The following is a 16,298-nucleotide window of genomic DNA, read 5'->3' as shown; positions in this document are numbered from 1 at the left end:
AAAGTGCAGTGAGGCCCATGAATAGTGAAGGGATAAGACGATATTGAGACATGTATATGGATAGCCTTAAATAGTGAAGGGATGAGACGGTATTGGGACATGTATGTGGATGGCCTGATTACCTATCTTTATTAGGTTTTAGTGAGATTGTTTTAGCCTAGAATCATACCTGAAACATAAGCGAGAAACTCTTATTGATTGAATGTTAAATGGATATTGTATTTAACATAGGATAGAAGTTAGATTATTAATAGTTTAACGCGAAAGAACTTGTAATGTGTTAAACTAGCATTAATTTTTAGAACTTGTTTAGAGTGAAAAATAAACTCAATCATTGAACTGAAGAAATAACGCAATGTGTCGGGATTTTTAAACCGAATAGACCAAACAAAGCATGTTATAAGTAATATACTTTACCTTTGTGATATATTATTTTCCATTTGTTTTATAGTTTCTTAATTGCACCGTAATTCAAAAAAACAATCAATTTCATTTCAATTAAATCGATCCTTAAAAATACTACTATTATAAACAAAATTATTTTGTTGCAGTAATCATGTTTTTAGGAATAATCAAGAAATACTGTATGTTGGACATAGTATTAAATAAAAATATTAACTCTGAAATTATGTCATGTTCCTTCAATAACATCATAATTGCTAATTGGGCCATAAATATTGGGCCAGTAGCGGTTCCAGGTTCGGATTCGGGTACGGGTTAAATCTGACTTGACTAGAGTAGCCGTTATTGTTAAAAATTGAATTTGACTGATGACCGTTGTACAACATTTTTCCTTACTTGCCCCAATCAACTGTATAATTCCGCAATCGGAACCCTAAACTTCAGAAGAAGATGGTTGCTGAAGCGAATTCGAGCAGAAGCCCCGGAATCTCGGGAAATCCATCCAAAAAACGACAAGAAATCGCAGAAAATGGCCAGAAAGAGGAGAGTTTATTCAGTCCGGGGTTCCGATCAGTCGCCGCGATGGCTGGGTGGGACGAAGAGGCGCTGCTGGTCGCAAGCCTCATCGTCGAAGACAATCCCGATCCACAGTTCAAGCAGAAGAAGAGAACCGACTTGCAAAGTTTGAAAACCCCACAGACAAATTCAAGAAGGTTGTATTTGGTCAAAATTTATCATATCGAATTCCCCTTTTTTTTAATTGTGTATGTGTTTGATTATTTATGTTTTTTCTGGAAATGAATAGTAGAAGAAAAATCGACCCTTGCCTTTAGATTTTATAATTAATATTTTCGATTATGGATTTAGGAATTTTATTTTCGTTTATGTACTGATCTTTAGCTGTATGTAGCATAGTTGTATGCAATTTTGGGAGATTTAGAGCATATCTATAGTCTTTGAGGTCTATGGTTTTTTTTCTACTTCCTTCATCGTGTTTATTAAATTTGAATCTTGATTATTTATGTGAACAAGAGCTGGTTGAAGTGAAAAAATCTATTTTTATATCGAATCATAAGTTTACCCAATGTTGCTTCTATGGAATTTATCTCCTATATATGGATCTTATGTATCTAGTGGCTTTGAATTTTGTGTTTTGTGGTTTTTTTTCTCATATATTGAAATTTCCATGTATGAAGTATGGAAGTAAAAGAAGCAATTGGATTGCATTTATGACTTTGTTATTGTGTTGATTCGTCTGTTACAGCATGTTTTGCTAAGTTACGCGTTTAAATTCGATGTATGTAGAAAACGGAGGGCTCAGAGAAGAAGCCCTGCATCCATACCCGTTACTGTTCTTGATCTCGATGAAGATGAGCCAAAATCAACTAGTAAAGAGGGTGAATCAACTAGTAAATAGGAGACAGCCATTGCAGAGGTAGAGAAGCATATTAAGGCAGATGAGGAAGTGGACGCAAAGAGCAGTGATGTTTCCAGCTCTACCCCTTTGATTCCATGCCTTGATCGCCTCCGGGAGGAGCTCTCTTGTGCTGTAAGAAAAGAGATAATTCATTCACATTCTTTTACACTTATGCTGATGTTATGCAACTTATTGGTTGAAATATGTTTGAATTTCGCAGATTTGCCTCGAGATATGTTATGAACCGAGTACCACGCCTTGTGGACACAGGTAAAAATTTTGAACTAGATAGATGATCATATCCTATACAACCTAAGCCATATCTACTCAAGTTTTCTTTCCGTGTTCTTTTTCGTAGTTTCTGTAAGAAATGCCTGAGCTCCGCAGCTGATAGATGCGGGAGGAAGTGCCCCAAATGTAGGCAGATCATTAGGTATGGTAAATAGAAGCTATTCTTGATCAACTAACTCCATTTTTCTTGACTTCACTAACATGTAACGCGAAAATTCGCAGCACAGGGAAGTACAGCAAAGTGAACACGGTACTGTGGAACACGGTGCAGCTGCTGTTCCCACAGGAGGTAGAGGCTAGAAAGGCAGCCGATGAATCTGCCACAGAGGCCCTCGAGCAGCCTTCTCAATCGAGAACAAGGAGCCAACATACTAGGCAAAGCAGAGGTGTTGTGGAATTGCGTAGTCTTGAGTCGTCTAACAATTCTGCCGAGAGGAGAAGAAACCGCGAACAACGCATCAGAAACCGGGCTCAGTCGAGCAGAGGGGATGTTGCAAGAACAGAGCTGCCGGGCCAGGACAGGGATGCTGCTTTGGCCCTGAGGCTGCAGAGGGAAGAATTTATGGAGGCTTTCACGGGACCTGATGACCGGAGGAGGGGCTCACTTGCACCTGCAACTGCGAGAGCTAACTTGAGGGCTATGGCCTCGAGGGCCATTAACATTCGGATGAGCAGAGGACGACGAGATTAAAACAAAAAAGAATTACATGTGTTTTTTTTAAATGATGCTTTTGAATTTGTAACTGTCTGTATTCACTATTCACTTTGTGAATCTCCAATATACAAATTTAACCCAATTATTTATGGTGCTGGTCAGAATGATTAGGATGGATGTGTATATTTTAGGGAATTTTACTATTTATATGATATCTTAAAACTAACAAAAAAAAATCTAAGAATCAATGAAATTTTAAGGTACTCTGATTTAAAAAGAATGGTAAACTGAGTCCGAGATTTATTGGGACGTATGAGATACTTGAACGTGTCGATCCATTCATACTTAAACGTGTCGGTCCAATGGTTTTTCGCGATATTGATTTTGAACCAAAACTTAAAGGTTCTGATAAAATCAACTGATTTTTACCATTTTTTCAACGATTTCAAGGTGCGCAGCCATCGTGAAAGTGATCATTCACACCTTTTATTTGTGGTAGTATAAATTTAGCATTAGGATACAAGTAACCGTATTTAGAAGATAGTTAATCCAAGTGCTTAGTGATAGTTTGCAGCACAAGTTGTTTAACCCATTTCATCTCACCACCGTAGTAGTCGATTTTCTCTAGCAAGTCTTGCAAGCTGAAGCTCCCTTCCAACAACGATTGCGCCACCGTGTGAATGCTGTCGACATCTTTCATGCCGACTTCATAAGCTCTGTTACCTCCTTGTTTCTCCTCACAACCCTCTCACGCTTGTTCAACAGTGAATGCACCCATTTCCCGACCGCGCCAAATAGAAGGGAGGCCACGGCAGCAGCTGCTGCCCTCTTGGTATTGGCATTGGCGTTGGCCACGCAGATCACGGCCGCTGATGTGAAGAGAACCGCAGAGACCTTCTTGGAAACGCCTATGCAACGGAGCTTCTTGCAGAAGCTCTCGTCCATTGATTTCAGGGTCTTCTCCAACGTGGAATGTGCATTGTAAAGACGGGATAAATCATGGATGAAGTTGTGAAGGCATGGTTCATTAATATGGTGGAGGAGCGCTGAGCAGAGCTCGGACGCGTTGAGACTGCTCACGTAGTGGCTACGGACAAACTCCACCAGTTTATCATTATTCGTAGCGTCCGTCTCCATTTCAAGAAACGCAACAACACATTCTTGAGCCATGGCGTCGGCATTGGACGTCAACATGTTGGCGCCGGAAGTTGCAGGCGCGCTCCTGCTGATGTGGCTGCCAGTAATAGGAGTAATTGATTGTGTCTCAGATAGTACTAATTTATAAACGAGTGTATGCATATTATTATTATTATCATTATTATTATTATAAGAAGTACCGATAGAATCAATGATCTTTTGCATCTTGTTATGCTCATCAAAATATCGAATCTCCCTGTTTATTCTTCGTGGTTATTCTAAAGAATGATGTGATAGAATCAATGATTCCAAAATAGAAGTTAATAAGGAACATACCAAAATAGAAAAACTAGTACTACTATTTTTTGTAATTTTTTTATATGTATTATATATCATTACGTTTAAATATTGTATTTATACATTATTTAAACACTATTGTTAAGTATAGAATAGTACTATAATCTAAATTATTTTAAATATGTGAAACTAAACACGAATAATCATTAACAATAGAATTTTATTTTGACTACTATATAAAATAAGCCATTCAATATGCAAATCTCATAAAAGTGCAAGTGAAGTTGACATGTGAAAGAAAAATGGACCTTCACCAGTATGGTTTCTACTACAGGCTTAAAACATGGAACAACTTCAAACATTACACCCTCCATTGAAATCAGCCTGTGAGCTCTTCCATTTGGCCCTGCTCATATCATTAAGCTATCATGTTACAAAAGAGTGTCAACCCAATGGAGGAGAAGAAGTGATTAGATGTATAAGTTGCATAGCTACCTGAGTGATGTATTGCTCCGCATCAGTTCTTCGCAGGAACATGATTGCATGGCGCGCTAAGTTGGCTACTTGATCGCTCAGTGCAATCTCGCCAATATCATCGAGAACTCTCACCTTTATGTAGGGATCTTTTGGAGGAATCATATCCTGCATATCACCAACATTAGAAAGACTAAACGGCATACTCTCCATCTCGAACAATATCACATACAATGCAAAACGTTGGGCACAGAGAATTAGTTACCACAGTCAGATGAAGATCGAGCTCTGCCATGTATGATTGTAGAGTTGCAGCATGATTTTTGAAATATTCTTTTTCGGAAGTACTGAGTTTCTCTTGAATTTCTTCAGGAAGCACACTGTCGACCATCCATCCCAAGCTTCTGATGACTTCTGCTCTTTTATATCTATAAAACCAGAGAATGTGATACATAGGCCAGGATGAGGGCAAGGCGGGTAAAAAGAAAAGTGTTCCTTAAGAGTAAGTTCTGATCACTCACACATAAGCCATGAGACAGCGCTTATTCCGAACTAGTGAGAGGTGATGGACCAGTGCCCCAAACTGATCAGATTTCAGAGCATTTTGGATTAGTGTCTTCTCAGCTTGAGATTTACTCATTTCATCTTCTGAAGTTCCGATTTCCTCTTGTGATCTATTTTTATCTTTCAATTTATCTTCGTGCTCTTGTATTTTCCTGGTATCATCAAAAGTTATGGAAAAAAGGGTAACATACAAGGAACATACACAATGCACTAGAAAGCTTACCTCATTAAAGGCTGAAGGTGAAGGAGATGTCCGTCACATTCTTCCAGCACTTGAGCGAAAAGGTCATTCTGTGTATGCAAAGAAACAGATGTTGATTTTGAAATAAATAATGCAAAGAACTGGAATGGACAAAAAAAATCACAATTGGATCCTGACAATAAAAGGCATAATCATGTTGACTAAAATAGATAGCTTGGCTGAATTGACATATTCCTCCTATATTGTCACCTACACTTGATTGCAAAACTAGTTAGTTCAGATTAATGAATTTAAAAAGAAAGGGGATCATAATTCAGAAGAACAAGAAAAATTGCTATGTGGTAGCCACAAGCCAATGATCACTCATATTGCTATCCAAACTAAGTTCAATCTAAATTCCATTTTCCCAAGACTTTATTATTAACCTACTATTAGGTCTAGGTATCTAATACTAAATTTGTTAACAGTGACATAGATAAAGGAACTCTTTCACATTGTACAAACTCGAAAGTGCAAAACTCTTAAAATGTAAAATGCTATTGAAATCGAGCCATTTACTTTAGCATTTTACTGCTACAGTCTGCAGCATTGAAATGGAATTATAATCATCTTCATTCCAAATACACACACAAACACACATAGTTTCTATATAATCCTTAGTCAAAGTCACTCAGACCTATAAATACCATCAAAGAAACAAGGCCAATAAAAATGCAAATCAGGCTCCACATACTCTGAAGATCTATGTTGCTTACATTAAAAGTAAAAATCTGCCCATGTTCAACACTAGCAAATTCCTTCACTAACTCACTTGCTTTTCTCCCGTACATCTTTCCTCAAATTCCAAACGGATTCAACTTTCTAAAGCCAAACTGCAACATGAGCATTTCATCAAACATGATATGTACAAAAATTCCTCAGCAAAAAAACTCCTCCGATCAATACGAATAAAACGAATGACATTGACATTGATACATGAACAAATAAGAACACTGAGTGAAATAAGCAGATAATGATAATTGGAAAAAGAATTACAGCAGATGGAGTAGAGAGAAACAACAGTAAAGGTAAATCGCCACCCACCCCTGGCCCCCAACCATAAAAATTTAAGCGCGCACACCACACTCAGATACTCAACTCATCACCAGAAAAGTGTATCACCGCTAAACTCTGTGTTTCTTCCCTAAATTTTCGTTTCAATCAAATAAATGAACACCAGAAGAAATTCGCCTCGAACACTAAACAACCCGAAAACAAACAATCACAGATTCACGAAAGGATTTTCGATTTTCCGAATCGTGTTACAATTAGACCTTCTAAAATAAATCATATCGGACTACTAAATAAGATCGTATAAAATAAAAAGAATAACGCAAATAAAAAAGTTTTTCATCCATCAACAAGCGATTACCGTTTCTGAGATTTGAAACTGAGGAAGGCGGAAGATTCTGATAACAGATCTTCGATAGTTGAAGAGATCAGGTGAACTCGATGGCCGAGAAATTAAGATCGGAGCTGAGCTGATGAAGAGAGAGATTTAGCTAATTTGGCTGAGCATACTTTTTGGCGGGAGATGAAAAAACTTAGCCGCTGAAAATACAAATGGGCTGGGCCTAAAATGGATTTGATTGGGCCGAATACAGACTGGCTCAAAAATATTGTTGTAGTGGTAGTACTCAATTCCTATATTTATATTTAAAATTAATGATTCAAAATACTAGATGGAATTCATAGGACCAAATAGTATATATCACATTCACATGGAAGAAAAATATACAGTTTTGTGACTATTAGTCCATTATAGATGTTTTTTTTATCAGCATTACAATTACAGATGTTACTATTTGATATTATCACCCCTGCTCTAAATTTTTATACAGTTTGTAATAGGTGAATATGTTTAAAACCTCCTTCATTCCTTTGTAATGATATATATGTTTCGACTTCGTTGAATTTTAAGAGTTTAGCTGCATGCAAAGTGCAATTAAGGCTTATCCAATAACTATTGGTGATTGCACAAATACTTATTCGACATTGGAGGCAATTTTGACACAGGCTGATACCTGAAACGCAATGTGTCTTAATCGTGGCAATACAAAGAAACGCAATCGTGTCTTAAATTGGTGAATTAAGATCATTACTAATACGATTATTCCAAAAGGATATAAGGTTTTAACTTTATTGATAATCCAGATTATTTCTAGTTATGGCTAAAATGAAACTTAAATATGATAGGGTACATATCATTAATTTCTCTCAGTGATAAAGTGTAAATAGGATGGAATGTAATCACTAATATAATCACTCAATTTAAATTAAATTTTTGTTAATCAAATTTGTGCCCACACGGCCACAGCCATTCTTCAATTTCAATGGAAACTTAGTTATGGTCTTTATCAGCCATTAAATCTGTTAACATATATATCAGTAAAAATGATTGCGTTAAAATGCTAACTTTTCTTAAATTGCTAACTTGCTAACGCATCAACGTAATGTATTAAAAATGTCAAGACGATCATATTAAAATGCCAACACATATTTGTGTTGATATTTTAAGAAACTGTGTTGACATTTAAATATCAATGTCAACATAATGTATTAAAATATCAACTTAAGTTTATGTTGACATTTCAGTATCATCGTGTTGACATTTTTAATACATTGCATTGATGAGTTAGCAAGTTAGCAACTTAAGAAAAATTAGCCACAGATCACGTCCCTTAGTAACAAACGGCAAGTTCAAGAGGCAATTAAATCGACAGATTATTAACAATTTCCATATCAAAACGTAATCCAACAATGCTTTTTTACATTCCAAAGTAGTTTAAACTCTATATAGCAGTCAGCAGAAAATGCAAAGGCACTAAAAAACCAATATCAATTTTCATCTATTTATAACAAAATAGAAGAAAATAGACAAAACCTGGTTTTTCTTAAAGTATAGGCTGGAATATGGAACAAAAGTAATAAGTAGAAATAATAAGCAAACAAAAGTCCCTCAGCATAATTGCATAAGTTTTCAATAAGTCAATCATGTATGAACTACAAATTGAATTGTGCTAAATTTATTAAATAAAGGCGATTGAATTACGCGTCTAATCAACGAGACATAAAAAAATGCATGGTAGATTAACAAACATATTAATTCAACCGAATCAATGGCCCTTTGACTAAAAACAAAAACAATAACAACAAAAAATGGCATTTGAAGAATGAGCTTGGACCTAACTACATACTATTTCGATAAAGAAAATAAGTAGTTTAATTTTAGTGGAGAAATAAAACAAATAATTATAAAAAGATACCATTCTAATTGATTGAAATGGCAACGAGCATATGTTTAGTTATAAAATCATATGTTTACGCATCACAAACTGATGTTTTGCACGAAGATGAAACACAAGAACTTTGAATCAACACCAACACACTCACACAATCGCAGGCAATTACGTGGTTCGGCTGTAGAAGCCTACGTCCACGGAGGAAAGAGATCACACTGTTTTATTACGGTAGAGAAGATACAAGATGAAAGAATCCTCACACACTCAAGCTATTGCTCTCGATTACAATGAACTCTCTGAATTAGCTAAGCCTCACAAAGATAGAGTGTGTTACAATGAGAAAAACTAACTAACTATCATTAACACAGACTTCTTAATTATCTAGACTTAACAAAAGATAGAAAACTCGAAGATGTCATGAATGGGCTTATTTTATTATTTTTAAAGTTGTGATTATTCTAGTCGACTTTAAATTTTCTGTAGACAGAAGACGAGTGTCTAACAAGACAAAAAATATGGACTACATTTTTAACTTGCATTAACTGAAAAATGAAAATTGTTGAATTTGACTAGTTAAACTTCTTGTTTTGACTTGGTAATAGTTTATGGGCCACATATAATTTAAAAACAGGTATACTCCATTATTTAAGTGCAAGGCATATAACATATAATCGTTTATTTTAATAAGATTCAAGTCCGCAACGATTCAATATTATTTAATACTTAAAAAAGAACAAAAAACTATTGAAAATTATTGGACCTTAAATATATGCTTCGCTTTGAATTAATTTATTAATCACAGACCATATTTTACGGAACTTGGCTACGTATTATATTAATATAACGTGAAATGAAATATCCTGGTCAATTCTTAACTTTTTTTTATCATATATTTCAAATTGCAAACACTTGCATTCGAGGGAATTTTACTTTTTAGTAATAGAGCTGAAAAAATTATAATTGGTAAGAAAAGAGATCAATAAATTGAATGCATTAGGAGCTTCCCACTATTCTGATTCCTGGGTACAAAACACACTTGGATTTTACAATGATAATTTAAATGTTATATATACATAAAAGTCAAATACTATATATAAAAACTCCAACTAATGGCAGTTTGCCACCCCCATTAACTAAATTACAGTTGTCCTTCACAACCTCAAGTTATTTTATAAGTAATGTTTATTACCTGCACCATCAAAATTATAGTGCATATATTTGAAATATTTGTCACTGAGTCCAAAATTAACCTACATAATCATATGATTATATTAGTTTCCTAGTATTTATCTTAAAAAAATTGTGCCCAAATAGAATATCTGATATGTATCTTATCACTTGATTCAGTTACAAGAGACAAAGGTGATAAGGTGATGATGACATTATTGACAATTAAATAAATGTGGTGATTTAGTAGGAGAATTTGTGATATTCATAATCTTAGAGAGATTTGAAACAATCACCAAATTCAAAAGCTGAATAATGAAGCGATCATAAAAGGCGGCAACCCAATCATTGTTATCACAACTGTATATCTCCCATTAATTAATTTGATTCAGTCACCGGTTTGACTGGATAAAATAATCAACATTGATAGTTAATCACACGTCTCGGTTTATTAATCAAGATAGTGAGTGTTTATTGACAAGATAAAGTAACTAAGATTATATTTTGGATGAGTGAAGATTGAATCTTAGATTTAAAAGGTGTTTGTTTGGAGTGTTAATTTTAATATAATCGAAGATGTGTTTGGTTTGGAATATTATATATAATATCGAGATAATGTGTATTTACTATGATACCCTTAACATTACTTCTCCCAAATATTAGGTCTAATATAGTTTACAAGTTTACTCCAGAATATAAATGGCACGTATATTTTTACATCTTAATTAGTTGCATTTTTTAATCTCGCTTCATCTTATCATTTTATTTTAATAACTAATATTTATTTTTTTTGTTGCATTTTGGCAGGTCATCAAAAGATATGAAGGGGCACGTTATTATTCTTATGTTTCAATGTAAATGAAAATATAATTTTTAATTAAACTCAACATTAGCTTCTAAAATATTCAGAACATTTTGAAAATGAAGAGAAGTTTTTTCCAAAAGAAAAAAGTGATAAAAAAATATAGGAATATGATAATAATAATAATAATAATAATAATAATAATAATAAATAATAATTGTTATTATTTACGTGTTAAACATGGTGAGTAACGTGAGTCTAAACAATAATCAAATTCAAACACCATATTGAATCTTCAATTGTAAGATCTAATTCAATCATATTAAATTAGAAACAATTAGCTGCTCAATATAAAGCTTCACTAACTTATTGAATAAATAAATACATTCTGAAATATCGCAGATCATTGTATAATAGAGGAGGGCAGCCTTGATATTTACAGAAAAAGTAAAGGGTAGATATGGAAAAATGATTGATTATACACAATGATAACTTTTGTCACAAGGGTTTGGCCATGATGGAGCATCATCTCCTGATTATGCATCGTTGTTTCAATCTTGTATCCAAACATGGATATAATTTTACTAACCAAACATGGGCTAAAATAATCTTCAATATAATATGCCCAACCGAACCGGGCATATGTATTGTTTTTAGTTTTTGTAAATTTCATGTGATAAAAAAAGGTTTATTCCTGATTAATACATTAATTATTCCTTACGAATACATGAATTTTAATTTCTTTTCGGAATTTATTACTCCATAAATAGTGTAGTATTACTAACTAACTTTGTTGGACAAAATTCACTTAGATTTGATGTAAAAACCAAAGGTGAACTAATGATATTCGGTTTTGGTCATCGAAGGTGTTGTCGCGACACTCCAATTTTTTTTTTCTTTTGGAATTTGGATTTTCATAGCACGTTAAATTTTGAATAACCGAGTTAAGTGAGTTAAGTAAATGAATAATAAAGTAGGAAATTAAAAAAAGGTAAAAAGATGAAGAGATAATAAAGTAAAAAGGGGTAAATTATGTTAGAAGAAATGTGTTGATTTTTACTAAAGGAAATTGACTCAACTACTATGGAACATACCAAAATGAAAAAATGACTTCACTATTATGGAACGAAAGAAGTACTCCACAAAATAAGAATTGATTTTGAAACGGATTTTTATTTAATGAATGGAAATGCTATGTTTTTAAGGTCAGGTGGTCCTTATGAGGTCGGCACGAAAAACATGATATAATTGTCATTATTTTCAATGAAATACTAGTCGTTTTGGATGTGTACATAGTTTAAATTTGATCCACAACCGGTATCCATTAATTCTATTATCTAATATAAACTCTCTATCCATTAATTCTATTATCTAATATAAACTCTCTCACGTTTTGAATTAATAATTTGTTTTGTTTATTTACTTTATAATCCGCCCCTTTATATGCACGGATGTATCACATACTCCCTCCGTCCCGTGCTACTCGCACGTTTGCTTTTCGGCTCGTCACAAAGTCCTTACACTATTTATAATTTAAGTTAGAATTAATGCATTTAATTAATATGTTAGTTTAAGTTAAGAGCTCTTTTATTAAGTGATGTCTCATTACACCTAAAATTCTTTTTTAATTACACAAAAAAATCAATCCCAAATTTACGGCCTAAAATGAAAAGTGCGAGTAGCATGGGACGGAGGGAGTATTAATTTAAAATGTAACTTAATTTATAATTTTGATGTAGAGAAGATGGGCTAGTTGAAAAACAATAATGCACATATAGAGATTCTCCATGGTTTTATCTAGACTTCCTTCACTCAAGTATCAACCAAAAGGATTTAAACATTCTTAAGAATCATCCAAAAACAGCAACCAGATCCTTTTTTCTGGATTAATTAATACCAACCAGATTTCATTCTATACATCATGATATTCTAGTTTATTTATTTATTTAACTGCAAAAAATATGACAACCATATAATGCAAATGTTAGTTTCTACCGAGATCTTATATAGTACAAGAAATTAAGGCTTTTGGCGAAGGTTGTATTTCCTAAATTTGTTATACAACAATCTTTAGGTATTTTATAAAAAATAATCATTGGTACTCCCTCCGTCCAATAGTAGATGTCACACTTGGGGATTGACACGAGATTTTAGGAAGTGTTGTTTTGTGTGTTAAGTGGAAAGATAAAATAATATATTTATATTAATGTGAGAGAGAACTTTTTCTAAAAAATGAAATGTGATATCTTTTGTGTGATTTGAAAAAGAAAGTGTGACATCTATTATGAGATGGAGGGAGTATCATTTAGATATTATATACACGTGGACGTGGTAGAGTATAACTTGAGGCAACATGGAAAACTTTTAAGTATATGAAATAAATTTGTGGTCTCATGCATTTGGTCTCATGATTTGTTTTTGGAGTACGAAAGTCCAATTTTGGTTCACACTTTTTTGCGGCCTTAGCTTATAGTTTTGAATTATTCAATAGTTATTCTGATCTGGCTATTTTATATCGCTATTTTAAAAAAATTAAATGTCTTCAATAATTTTTTAGAGCTCAATTCATTATCCGTTTTTTCTTAGTTTACAAGCAAACTTATGATGATTTATTTTTGTAATTTCTATACAACTTCCTATTGTCTTACTAGTATTAGCTTAATTCTTGAATACAAAGTTCATGCCTTTCCCACCGAACAAAGAGAAAACTGAAATAAATGGTTGGAAATTAATTACTTAAACGGCATTGCTAACGTAATTATAGGAAGATATAAAAGCAAGAATGAAAAAAAAAATACTACCAAACAATATACACACAAATATTTATTCGCGTAGTAATTATATAGTCGGAATTATATGGAACTCCTGCACTCTCCCGTCGATTTCTATCTTCGTATGGAGGTTGCTAGCCAACAGACTACCGGTGGATCCAATGGAGAAAAGTAAGCCTTGCTTCTAAATGTGGATGTTGCGAATCACCGAGAGTGGAATCGAGGGAGCACTTGTTTTTGCAAGGAGAAGTAGCAGGGGAGGTGTGGAGAAGAACTGCAAATTGGTTCCCTAACTTACCGAAATGGAACGAAAGAGTGATTGATTTCGAGGCTCGAATAAGATTCTGGCACCGTAGCCGTAGGCTATGTCAATCGAGCAAGCTACATGTCAGCTCGGTCATCCCCTGCCTCATTCTATGGTTCATTTGGATGGAACGTAACAGCTACATACATCGAGGAGTGAAGATGACAGCAAAAAATGTGTTCCCAAGAACCAAGACTTACTTGCAAAACATGATCAAAGCAGGTACACTGGGAAGGAAGGAGTGGGAAGGATACAGCAATCTAGAGAATTTTGATACAACCACTTGGATCGAGAGGCGAAGAAAGCTCATCAAAACAGTCAGATGGATTCCGCCGGACACGGGCTGGTTAAAGCTCAATATCAAGGGAGTGTGGAACCGGGCAGGCGCAGGGGCGGGAGGAATTTTCCGAGACGCTAGCAGCAACTTTGTCCGAGGCTTTATTCGGAAAGTGACAGCCACGTCAGCTCTTGATGCGAAGCTGCAAGCACTTTCCCTCGGCCTTGAGATGGGTACAGGTAGGGGTAGAAAAGTGTGGATTGAATCGGACTCTAAAGAAGTGATCTCCTTAATTCAACTCAACAAACCCGGGTCGGCACATCTACGACATCAAACAACGTTCATCCGAAACAAATTGAAGGAGGTTGTTGCCAAGTATTCCCACTGCTATAACGTCGGAAACAAAGCAGCGGAATATGCAGTGAAGCTAGGGAGTCCCGAGAATGGCCAACAGGAATATGACCGTGACACAACCCTGACGATGATCAAAGAGTTGGTAAGAATGGATCAACTCAACATGCCGAATTTCCAATTCCTAAGGCACTAGTAGGATGGTGAATTTTGGTGAACTTAGGCTGATCTTACTGTAATTTTTGAGGTGAGTAATTTGGTGTCACTCACATGTGTGCGGAGGGGACAACAAATTAGTCCCTACGTGGGCTCTATGTCACTTTTGGGCATAAAGCGTGTAAATGGTCTTTTATGATATGAAGGGATGAGGGACCCATGAACCCTCCACACCACAATTGCGTTTAAAAAAAATAATATAGTCGGAATTATATTCCAATTTTTAATATTTGTTATTACGCCAAATAAAATAGGAGATTGTGGGCCCCATTCCGGCATTCCTAAAAAAAATTTAGTTTGGCGCAAAAAATAATATTTGAAGGGGCTGAAATGTAAATGCAGGTTTCGTCATCATCTATTAATTCATAAATACAAACGCGTATATATATAAATAACTCAAAACAATTTCCCCCAAAATCAAAATCCTTCCTCAAAAACCCAGCCTCCGTCGAGGTGTATATATACAGAGAGAGAGAGGGAGAGACGGGAATTGAAGATGGCAGGGTTGCAGAGATCAGCAGTATCATTCAGGAGACAAGGATCCTCGGGATTCGTATGGGACGACAAATTCCTCTCTGGAGAGCTGAACAAGCTAGCCGACCAACAAAAGGAAGAATACAAAAACAAGAGATCTCAAAACCTCAAGTCGGGCGACAAATCAGCCACTGCATCCGCCGCCGAGAATTCCTCTGTAAGCGGAGGAATCGCAATCGAGAGGAGCCGATCCAGCGGCAGACGCGCCGACCGCGCGGGGAGAGCTCCGCCGCCGCTCGAGCCGCCGTCCCCTAGGGTTTCCGCCTGCGGACTCTGCGGCGCCTTCGGCAAGACGCGCCGCCGGCCGCCCAAGGTTGCCAAGCGCGTGATGTGATTCCGGTGCGGCGGCCGTTAATTTTGCAAACCTATAATCAAGATTTCTTTCCTTTTTCTTTTTATTTGTTTTATGTAAAATATGTTGTTATCTTTCGGCATTTACTCGTCTTATAAAAAAAATCAATGTTCAAATAAATTTATTTTTCGTATAATCGTATGTTAACATGATTTTCGTGAAAATTATACTCCGCTTGATTATTATTTCAACTTTCAGAACTGCTACTACGCAATTAATTGTGAATTTTCATTGAATGCGACTTTTCACGCTCAACATCGTGAAATAAATTGGGAATTATAATATGTAAAAATTTTAGTTACCATTTACCACAAATTTTTGTTATGTTGGAGGGGAAATCGGATTAATAGATAAAGATTTATCTAAATTCTTTTGTCCTACATATCTGCTATATCTGTTTATATTTTTTTTTCCAGGAGCAGAACTTGAGTACAAATAAAGAACAAAATATTCATTGCCAATCATTTTAGTGTCCTATGTAACTATGTTGCTTCATTTGGCCCTTAGTGATTATCAATGGCCATGAATTCATATTTTATTACTACTACTTATATAATTAAATAAGATGAAGTTTATTGTTTCAATTTGATATAGAAATATTTGATTCAATTTTCATGGTATTCCAAAAAAAATAACTACTCCATAAGCCAAATTAATAAATTCCACAACATTTTTGGGTACATAAAGTAGTTTTAACAAACTTAATAGAGATACACAAGAACCAAATAGGGATCTTGTTACTGAAGTAGGTGAATATAAGATATGCACAAAATGAAGGACCTTTACGTTTACATTCAATAATTT

The 16,298-nt window shown here is 34.8% G+C and overlaps 4 protein-coding genes across 6 annotated transcripts; 3 read left to right on the top strand and 1 right to left on the bottom strand.

The window, feature by feature from the left end:
- Positions 1-852: 852 nt before the first annotated feature.
- LOC121796612 (E3 ubiquitin-protein ligase RNF168-like) lies at positions 853-2,907 on the top strand. The gene is made up of 6 exons (XM_042195426.1): positions 853-1,125; positions 1,667-1,699; positions 1,820-1,951; positions 2,040-2,089; positions 2,178-2,252; positions 2,333-2,907. Exons 1-6 carry the CDS (start codon positions 853-855, stop codon positions 2,799-2,801), a joined length of 1,032 nt encoding a protein of 343 aa, XP_042051360.1. The 3' UTR covers positions 2,802-2,907.
- Positions 2,908-4,399: 1,492 nt separating this feature from the next.
- LOC121793815 (DNA replication complex GINS protein PSF1-like) lies at positions 4,400-6,981 on the bottom strand. 3 transcript variants are annotated; one of them, XM_042191853.1, is made up of 7 exons: positions 6,851-6,981; positions 6,195-6,311; positions 5,461-5,528; positions 5,195-5,389; positions 4,939-5,101; positions 4,695-4,841; positions 4,400-4,605 (listed from the first exon to the last, which is right to left on the bottom strand). In XM_042191853.1, the coding sequence occupies exons 2-7, from the start codon at positions 6,267-6,269 to the stop codon at positions 4,579-4,581; spliced, it is 675 nt and encodes a 224-aa protein (XP_042047787.1). In that variant the 5' UTR covers positions 6,270-6,311; positions 6,851-6,981; the 3' UTR covers positions 4,400-4,578. The 3 variants fall into 3 exon arrangements, with proteins under 3 accessions (XP_042047787.1, XP_042047789.1, XP_042047788.1); XM_042191855.1 differs by having other exon boundaries at positions 6,251-6,311; XM_042191854.1 differs by lacking the exon at positions 6,195-6,311.
- A 6,944-nt stretch (positions 6,982-13,925) lies between these two features.
- LOC121796611 lies at positions 13,926-14,588 on the top strand. Its single transcript, XM_042195425.1, has one exon. It carries the CDS (start codon positions 13,926-13,928, stop codon positions 14,586-14,588), a length of 663 nt encoding a protein of 220 aa, XP_042051359.1.
- A 413-nt stretch (positions 14,589-15,001) lies between these two features.
- Positions 15,002-15,630, top strand: LOC121793793 (uncharacterized protein At1g15400-like). The gene has a single exon (XM_042191826.1). The coding sequence runs from the start codon at positions 15,105-15,107 to the stop codon at positions 15,474-15,476; it is 372 nt and encodes a 123-aa protein (XP_042047760.1). The 5' UTR covers positions 15,002-15,104; the 3' UTR covers positions 15,477-15,630.
- Positions 15,631-16,298: the final 668 nt, after the last annotated feature.

Source organism: Salvia splendens, chromosome 3 (assembly GCF_004379255.2).
Source record: "Salvia splendens isolate huo1 chromosome 3, SspV2, whole genome shotgun sequence".
NCBI classification, from domain to species: domain Eukaryota; kingdom Viridiplantae; phylum Streptophyta; class Magnoliopsida; order Lamiales; family Lamiaceae; genus Salvia; species Salvia splendens.
The sequence above is the reverse complement of the archived record's forward strand: the minus strand, read 5'-3'. Positions and strand labels throughout refer to the sequence as shown.

Bases quoted from the DNA above. Each gene is read 5' to 3' on its own strand.
- LOC121796612 (XM_042195426.1), top strand. From the start codon at position 853: ATGGTTGCTGAAGCGAATTCGAGCAGAAGCCCCGGAATCTCGGGAAAT. The intron at 1,700-1,819 runs GTATGTAGAAAA...ACTAGTAAATAG, and splicing joins GTTACGCGTTTAAATTCGAT to GAGACAGCCATTGCAGAGGT. The intron at 2,253-2,332 runs GTATGGTAAATA...GAAAATTCGCAG, and splicing joins AAATGTAGGCAGATCATTAG to CACAGGGAAGTACAGCAAAG.
- LOC121793815 (XM_042191853.1), bottom strand. From the start codon at position 6,269: ATGTACGGGAGAAAAGCAAGTGAGTTAGTGAAGGAATTTGCTAGTGTT. The intron at 5,529-6,194 runs GTAAGCAACATA...TTGCATACACAG, and splicing joins GGCAGATTTTTACTTTTAAT to AATGACCTTTTCGCTCAAGT. The intron at 4,842-4,938 runs GTAACTAATTCT...GGTGATATGCAG, and splicing joins TCGATCTTCATCTGACTGTG to GATATGATTCCTCCAAAAGA.
- LOC121796611 (XM_042195425.1), top strand. From the start codon at position 13,926: ATGACAGCAAAAAATGTGTTCCCAAGAACCAAGACTTACTTGCAAAAC.
- LOC121793793 (XM_042191826.1), top strand. From the start codon at position 15,105: ATGGCAGGGTTGCAGAGATCAGCAGTATCATTCAGGAGACAAGGATCC.